Below are 9,355 nucleotides of genomic sequence, written 5' to 3' on the forward strand. Positions count from 1 at the left end.
CAGACAGAGCAACGCTCTGGGCAGACGACTTCTCAGCCTAATCCCAATCTGATGTCAGGCTGGGAGGTCCACGGCCAAGAAGTCATGACGCATTTCAGTCACAACTACAGAGGGCGGCCCCTACTGGGGTAGAGCGGTGTCCACCTCATTATACGGTGCCCGTCTCACCTGAGTGCCCTCGGGAGGTGGGTCTGCCAACCCTGCCAGAGTTTCAGGGTGCAGCCGCTTCCAGCGAGCACTGCTCTCAGTTATTTTCGCCCGTGAGCGTAGTGGAGCTGAGACGCTCGCCGCCCCTTCGGGCGCCTCTTACACCAGAGGTCAGTCTCGAGGGACTGATTCCCTTAGTACATCAGTTAGCAGCGTGAAAACTACTGCCAAATGTATCTGAATGGGTCCTGCACACGGTAGAAAGAGGCTATCGCATTCAGTTCGGCCATCCATCGTCTTGGACATCTGCAATGCTGCGGGGTGGTCCACGCCCTCTACATTCGCCAGATTTTACAATCTTGATATGCAAGCCGCTCCTGGCTCTTCTGTCCTCTCGCCTTAGCTGTGCTCTTCGGATACACACTAGGCAAGGGTTTGGTAGTCTGGCAGCGTTGGCACATCGTTCCCCAAAAGCGCTCGATGCAGCTCGAGTTCCCGAAGAGGAACGTCCCTAGGTTACGTATGTAACCCTAGTTCCTCGAGGGAACGAGACGCTGCGTCGCAGAGCCATACTCCCGGCACCCCTGCCTGCGCTTGCTTCCCTACTCGAAGCTGAAGTCAGCTGTGTGGCAGGTGCCTTTATAGCTTCCTGGTCACTGCGTCACCCCGCCCGTGACGCCACGCTCTTCCATTGGACTGATTGCACACAATATTCAGAGTTGTTCTTGCCAAAGGCGTTCCCCAAAAGCGCTCGACGCAGCGTCTCGTTCCCTCGAGGAACTAGGGTTACATACGTAACCTAGGGACGATTTCTCATATTGCTACATAAATATACTGTTCTAAAGTTTGGGATTTGTATGATTTTTCAGTGTTTTTGAAAGAAGTCTCTTGGCTGTATATATGTGATCAAAAATACAGTAAAAACAGTAATATAGTGAAATATTATTTGACTGAAAACAAATGTTTTCCATTTTAATATATTATAAAATGTCATTTCTTCTTGTAATGGCAAAGCTGAATTTTCAGCATCACTTATTATTAAATTCAAAAGAACAATTTATTATATATATGTATATGTATGTATATATGTATGTATGTATAACTGGCCCTTTTGATTTTAATTAAGTATTCATTTAAAAAAAAGATTAATGATCCCAAACATTTAAACAATAGTGTACAGTACTGTACATATAATCCTTTTTATGTTTCCCCTTTGATTTATCTAGGAAACTGGAACATTTTTGGGTCTGATTTGTCTGTTAATCCTTCTAATAATCGCAAATAATCTGTGTTTGACACATTTCTGCTTCTCTCCACAGCAGGGGAGCACGGGAGATCTGAAGACACTTCGGAAAGGGCTGTCTCCGTATCACTCCGAGTCCCAGCTCTCCTCGCTATCCCAGTTTCAGGACACCTTACAGAATGTACGTATCCCACCGATCAAATCTGACATGACCTCATTATTTTGTGTCAGAGCCAAAACTTAAATCACATTTGAGCTTAAAAAGATTGGTCATGTTGAGCCGATTTGAGGATTTGACAACAATTAGCTGTTGCAATTCCAGCTGGTTTAAGGATTCTGCATTGCTCTTTGTTGATGCAGATGAGAATTGACCCATGCCAAGGAGCTTAAAACATCAGCCTGAATGACAGAGAAATGTATATCAATATGAGTTGTTCAATGGCTATTAAACTTTTTCAGGTAGTAGACAATTCAGCATAAAAATTGTGGACCACCTATATGTAGAACAAGTATTTACCAGTTGGTTGTGTACACTCTTCATACAGTACAGTTAAGTATAATAGTCTATCCTGAAATTATTTTGCCAGATTTAATTTTGAAATAAACCACACTGATTGCTAATGAACTAAATACAACAACTGTTGCATAACAGTCAGGTGCTTTATATTGAAATAAGAGAACAGAAACACTATTAAAAATGAAAGTTAGCAGAATCAGTTGTTAATTATGAGTTGAAACATTTGAACGATAGTGTATTTTGTATTTGTATCAGAACCATTTAATTATTTTAATATGCATGATGCAGCACAGAAAAAAAGAAAGAAAAAAGAAAGAAAGATGCTGTACTCGTAGGTCATTTCCTGTGGATTGCAGGAGGTTTGATGTGCTCCGATCTCTGCTGGAGACTGTCTCTGTGCTGATCTGTTCCTTGTTTTAGATATCCTTTCTAACTGAAAAATGACCTTATAGGAGCAATTCAGCCAACCCTATTTGAACATTTCCAATGACAAAGCCCACAATCCTGTACGAGATGAAGCTGAATGCTGTTAAATATGTTCTGTCCTTAAAAGTTATTTTATTATTCCTCTTTTCTCCTGAGATATCATTATCATCATCATCATTATTCCCCTCCACTCGTGTCCTCAATAAAGGTCATCTGCGAACCTGGTGCTTCAGCTAATCAGTGCACTCATCAACTCTGACAGGCCAAAACAGCACAGCTGCTCCACTTTAATATGAGGGACAGCTTCCACAGGAAGGAGAAATCAATTAGAGAGTGGTGTGGGTCTTGTCCTCAGAGGCTGCTGCAGCCCTGTCTGCGAGCTCATGGCTTCATTATCATGGCTTTGAACTTTCGCTTTAATCACGGTGGGAGATGACACTAAATAATGCAGTGGCAAGCTGCTGAAACAATAATCAGGTTCGTAGAAGCAAACAGATCGGTTGCTGTTGTTAGGAGTTACCTGAAGAGAGGTAATCAGAGCAGATTGGTGCTGTTTCAGAGTTGCTTAACACTGTTAAAATGTAGTATGGAAATACTATCATTTTTGACATTAATGTAAATAGTCGCTTTGGAGTCTACTAAATGACTAAGTGTACATGAATATATACCTGTACACAAGTTTGGGGTCAGTATTTGATCAAAAGTTCAGTAAAAACTTTTTTTTCTATTTTAATCTATTTTAATATATATATATATATATATATATATATATATATATATATATATATATATAATTTTTTTTCTTTTTTTTTCTCTCACAGTTTTAAGCATTGATTTAGTGCTCAAGAAACATTTATTATTATTATCAGTGTTGAAAACAGTTGTGCTGCTTTATATTTTGTGATGCTTTCTTGCCAGGACACAGAAAAGTTTAAAAGAACAGCATTTATTTGATACAGTATAGCAGTCTTTTGTAACATTATCAAAGTTTTTACTGTCACTTTTGATCAATTAAATGCATTCTTGCTGAATAAAAATATTAATTTCTTTAAAAAAAAAAATAATTCTTACTGGCCCTATATTTTAGCACTTTTAAGTATCTTTAAAATTTTTGAGGTCACACATTTTTTCAATTTTCCTTTTTTTTCCCAATGGCAGTATAACTTGTATATCTATAGCATCTACATGTTAATGTCTTCTTTATTGAAATGTGCTGCATACATCAAAGAAAGGTTGTATGCATAGCAGTATTCATGTGGTGTAATCATTGGATTTGTTTAATCCAGGATATAGTCTGACTCTGTGTTTTGGTGTTTATGATCAATGCATTTCGCAGATTAAACAGATGATAGATAAGCGGCGGGAGTTTATAGAGGCTTTAGTGAGGATCTTCAGAACATCTAATATTATTGGACTTGGATTTGAGCGGCCTATAGAAATATGATGAAATTTGGCTGTATCTAGTCCTCTGCTCTGTTTGGGACAGCGCTAGGCACACTAGCCAATAAAACAGATGTTCCTCATGGCAAGGCTTCAAAACTGGGCTCCAAACAAATGCGATGATCACTTATTTGATGTTAATGCCTGGAGATGCCACTTGCTTCTTAATGGATTATTTTGAGTAATCGATAATCTGAATAAATTGTGTTTTAGGTCAACAGAATAAAGGCTATTCTATAGCATCCTGAGCCTATTTCAGCATATTGGAATGTAAATAGAATGTAACTGTGCCTGTGTGTTAGAATATAATGTTGCACTGAATAACATTTAATAAAGAAAACATATGCACACCCTTTAATTTTTTCACATTTGTTATGTTACAGAGCCGGAAACTAAGTTTTTTTTTTAAATTATGGTTTATATTCACATCAATCTACACTCTACACAAGAAAAATAACTGAATAATTTGTAATCCAATTTGTAAAAGCCATGAGTGTATTTAATATGTAATAGAATCATGTATTTATATTATTTAATATGTGTCTATATTAAAATGTAAACATATTATTGTGACATTTCAGCATGTAATTGTGTTATTGCATAGAATATTTTTCTTTTGCAATATAGATTATACAACTACCATATGACCCTGTACCACAAAACCAGTCTTAAGTCGCTACGGTAAATTTTTAGCAATAGCTAAAAAAACATTTGTATGGGTCAAAATTATAGATTTTTCTTTTATGCCAAAAATCATTAGGACATTAAGTAAAGATCGTGTCCCATGAAGATATTTTGTAAATTTCCTGCTGTAAATATATTAAACTTCATTTTTGATTAGTAATATGCATTGCTTCATTTGGACAACTTTAAAGGCGATTTTCTCATTATTTAGATGTTTTTGAACCTTCAGATTACAGATTTTTAAATAGTTGTATCTCGGCCAAATATTGTCATATCCTAACACACCATACATCGATGGAAAGCTCATTTATTCAGATGATGTATAAATCTTAATTTTGAAAAATTAAGACTGGTTTTGTGGTCCAGGGTCACGTATAATACTGAATTGTAAGGCCTTGAATAGATATTGGCATTTGCTTTTAAAAGAATCCATAGCACTGCTTGGTTTTTACTGGCAGATGAATCCATGCAGAATGAATCGTGGGACTCCTGGGCTTCTCTAATCAAGCTGCAGGCTGATGCATGACAGTGACCTTTGGTTCGGGATGTACTCGATTCAGTCCTAGGGTAAAGTCCCCATGGCTCTAGCCCTTAATAAACCTGCTGGCAACTGCAAGTGAACATCACAGTTCTGTTCTCCCAGGCCAAAAGCGAGCTGCAGTTTCCATCCAGGGGTCCTCTCCTAACCCCAGTGCTGAAATGCCAGCTCAATTGTTGTGGATTTAACGCTAGAATGGGACTCAAAGGGCTGTGTCTAAACAGGGGCTCACCAGACCCCGTGCACTGAAAGAACTCTTTGTTGATGTGTGCCCATGAAGGGGTCCAAGCAGAGATGAGTTATAATGAGATGCTTTAACCCATTTCGAGCCTGAGTTGACTCAGAGAAATAGCCATGGCTTGAATCACTTTTGGTAATCTGAGAGAGTAGTTTGAGTGATTTTTGATCGTGATGAATGTGTGTCCATCTGTCTTCAGGGGTCTGCGCGGATGCCAGGAGATGATCTGCCGCCCCCCATCACAGGATACCTGCCGGCTGCACAGAAACCAGAGGCTGTTGTCCATGCCATGAAAGTAAGTATCTGTTGCACATATTGCAAAATCAAGTTTCATGGTAAAAACTGCTCATGGAGTGTTCTTGTTACTTGTTATAGTAATACTGCCACCTAGAGGATTTTCTGTGTTTTGTTAAAACTCTGATGTTTAAAAAGAGATGACCAGAACATTTTGGACTTTTTACCTTTTCATTTTAATTTGTATTAGTAATTTAGCTATTTTAGTACTATTTTATATCTATCTATCTATCTATCTATCTATCTATCTATCTATCTATCTATCTATCTATAACTTCAATCCAATTTTATTTCAGTTTTAGAAATTTTTGTACTTCAGCAATCTATAACTATATGTAACTATTCATATAAATTAAATATAACTATTTAAGAAATTATGAAAGAACCGAATAAAGTGTAACAACACTATTACATTTTAAAATTTACATTCAATTATATTAAATTAAAATACAATTATTTTATAGTACACTTAAAATTACAATGCTAATATTTAAATGCTAAACTTTTTTTTTTTTTTTTTTTTTAATGAATTTTCATTTCATACCTTAAATTAACACAAACAGTGCCTTAAGAGTTGAACTTAAGTGTAAATAATTATGATTGGTGGTTTGTTCAAGTCAGTTAAGTCTGAGCCATAGTGCTGCTTGATTTGTCGAGCATCTCTGTTCATTTGCTGTGTAGGTATTAGAAGTCCATGAGAACCTAGACAGGAAGATCCCGGAGGACTACGAGGAGGATCTCAGTGAGAAAGAGAAAGCCATTGTCAGAGAGATGTGTAATGTGAGTACTTAGAAACATCTCCCATCTGCCCACCCTGAACTCCAGCTTACTTGCCTCTTGGCCCTTTAATAAAACCCTGTTAACAGAAAGGGGCTGTAAGTTTGTGCTCCCTTTCCCATGTGTTTGCTGTCCTGCCGCTTTGTATGATTACATCGGCTTTGATTGAGGACACTGTTTCAGTGTTGCACAACAGAGACCCATTTTCAAACCACTTTAATGAGAGGCCTTTGCGAAAGTCCTTGGAGTGTTTATTGCACAGTTTTCCGTGCAATTAAAATAACTTAACACTGGAACAATGCAGGTTTATCAACTCCCTGAAGAGCCCCTGGAATCTGGGACCTGTGCTCTGTTCCTGCATGGAGAACCTCAGATAGCACAAGGGTTTCTTTCTTTTCTGATAGTAATTAGTCCCTAGTCCCACCCAACCAACCAGCCCCCTTTTTAGAAGCTCATTCTGTATGATTAGTCATTGCTTAATTTGGGAATTCTTCACTTTATTATATACAAATAGATTATAATAATAATAATCATATATATTGCCTTGTATAACGATTCCCTAACAATGTAAAATTCTCAAAAAGTTGTACCAGAATTAATTTTTTTGGGCTTTTCTCAACTATAGGAATATTATATTTAGCACTTCTCTAAAGTCTTTTACATTTCTTTTTTTCATCTAAATTAGTTTTTATGTATTCTATGTATTCAGATTGTGTGTGTGTGTGTGTGTGTGTGTGTGTGTGTATATATATATATATATATATATATATATATATATATATATATATATATATATATATATATGATTTTTTTTTTCTTCATATATATGTGTCGGTTTATTAGGTGCCATTACTAAACAGGTCAGTAGTCAAGAAATTTTATTGTAGAAAAATAATACAAATAATATATATATATATATATATATATATATATATATATATATATATATATATATATATATATATATATATATATATATAAACTGTTAATACATAAGTGTTACAATGAATTAAATCAATGATTTACATTTAATTTTAACATTTATTTTATTTATTTTTTTCATAAAGATTTTAGCTGGTTTACTATGTATTATTACTAAGCTTTTACAATTAAAAAATATATAGAATGAGAAAAACATTATTTATATTATGACATTGTAGCTTACACGTTCTGTTAGGAAGTTTGTCTCCAGAACCCAAACATTCAAATCATCATCATCATTACACACGATATCAAAAATCCATACCATCACAAATTATATGACCACATCTTTATTCCAGAACATGCTGCATGATAGCACTGATAGAATAGTTTGAGGACATTTTTCATTTTACAAGACTTTGTATAGTTAAAAGATTCACCCAACTGTGTGTTTGGTTTGTGTGTTCAGGTGGTGTGGCGTAAGCTCGGAGATGCAGCAGGATCCAAACCCTCCATCCGCCAACATCTCTCTGGGAACCAGTTCAAAGGCCCTTTGTAGCTTCCATGTCAATGACCAGCAGGGCCTCGAACAAACAAACAAATCTGTGAATATGACAGGAGGAACAGACAGTCTCAGAACGGGGCAACTTCGGGAAACCACACAAAGAGCTTTGCATCTACTGCCAGCTCCTTTCAGCCCATGCCATTCAGTTGAGACATTTCAAACCTATTACTTATGATGCCCTGTGGTAGTTTAACATATAATGGACTCACAATTAGCACAAGCTAAATAATTACTCTATTTATGTGCACACCATCCAAGAAGGCAGCTTAATGGATTCGTTTCTCGTTCCAGATAAGGAATGAAAGCACACAGCTCTAACGCAGATAAATTCTCCATGGAGATACTCCTACAAGATAGATCCTTTATGCTTTCAGCTAAAAAGCTTTTTGATTTTGGCATAAGACCATTCCATATTATACATATTTTTTTACCTTCTACACTATACTGGCTGAATGTCACTTCACTTTCACCGTTCAATAGTTTGGGTTGTATGTTTTTGAAAGAAGTCACTAATAATCAGCAAGGCTGCATTTATTTGCCTCTACATACAGTGAAAGTAACATTGTAATAATACAATAATATAGTGAAATATAATAACATTTTAAAATAGCTTCTCTGTTTTAAAATGTAGTATATCCCTGCAACGGCAAAGCTGGATTTTCGGCAGCTGTTACTCCAGTCTTCAGTGTCACATGTTTGAAACCATCAATGAATAGAAAGTTCAAAAGAACGGTGGTTATTCACAATTGAAATCTTTCGTTTTCTGCTACATTTAATGCATCCTTGCTGAATAAAAGTATTATTTAAAAAAATATATGAATCTTACTGACCCCAAACTTTCAAACAGTTGTTGTATATATATTTTTTTGACTTTAGCCACTCCTATCACATCACAATGTGACTGTTATCATTACACTTAAACTCAAACATTACTTATATGTACCAGCCACAAGTTCTATTCATTCATCAGTGTTAATTATGGACCATTAACATAACTGAAAAACAAAACATAACAGTAAACCTTTTAATAACAGCAAAAAAAATAAGTCTTTATTTCAGGTAGTTCATGAACAACATATTTTCTCAGGTTCCCAGAAATACATATTCTAAAATAATACTGTATACTTTATTTTGAATAAATTCTATTACCTGGAAATATTCAAAGGATATATGCAGGTCAGCTCACCAGTTTAAGCATTTAATTATTATTAATATTTTTTTTTAATAAATGCTGCTTTCTGTGACTCCATTTGTATTTAAACAAATGAAAGCAGATTGTAGAATCCTCTTGTAGTGAATGGGTGCCGTCAGAATGAGAGTCATTGCAATGGTGTAAAGTTAAAATGCCTTAAAAATGGATTTGTTTCTTATCAATCAATCAATGTTTTACTTTACAATATCATGTGAATTAAGATGTTTTGATCAGCTGTTTGAACTCTCATTCTGATGGCACCCATTCAGTACCAAGTCATGTGATGTAAAATTTCTCCAAATCTTTTCCAATGAAGAAAGAAACAAACACATATACATCTTGATGGCCTGGTTGTGAGTTAATTTTCAGCTAT

At 35.7% G+C, this 9,355-nt stretch overlaps 1 protein-coding gene across 2 annotated transcripts in view; it reads left to right on the top strand.

Moving 5' to 3' along the window:
• ccdc85ca (coiled-coil domain containing 85C, a) overlaps window positions 1–8,231 on the top strand; it is a 35,593-nt gene extending 27,362 nt beyond the window's left edge. Inside the window, exons 3-6 of one of the 2 annotated variants that reach the window (XM_026286093.1) lie at window positions 1,467–1,571; window positions 5,433–5,528; window positions 6,209–6,307; window positions 7,695–8,231. In XM_026286093.1, coding sequence (XP_026141878.1) covers window positions 1,467–1,571; window positions 5,433–5,528; window positions 6,209–6,307; window positions 7,695–7,784 — 390 coding nt within the window. In that variant the 3' untranslated portion in view covers window positions 7,785–8,231. The remainder of the gene's footprint in view (window positions 1–1,466; window positions 1,572–5,432; window positions 5,529–6,208; window positions 6,308–7,694) is intronic. The other variant, XM_026286094.1, reaches the window with a different exon arrangement.
• The last annotated feature ends 1,124 nt before the right edge of the window (window positions 8,232–9,355 follow it).

Source organism: Carassius auratus, chromosome 17 (assembly GCF_003368295.1).
Source record: "Carassius auratus strain Wakin chromosome 17, ASM336829v1, whole genome shotgun sequence".
Taxonomy (NCBI): Eukaryota; Metazoa; Chordata; class Actinopteri; order Cypriniformes; family Cyprinidae; genus Carassius; species Carassius auratus.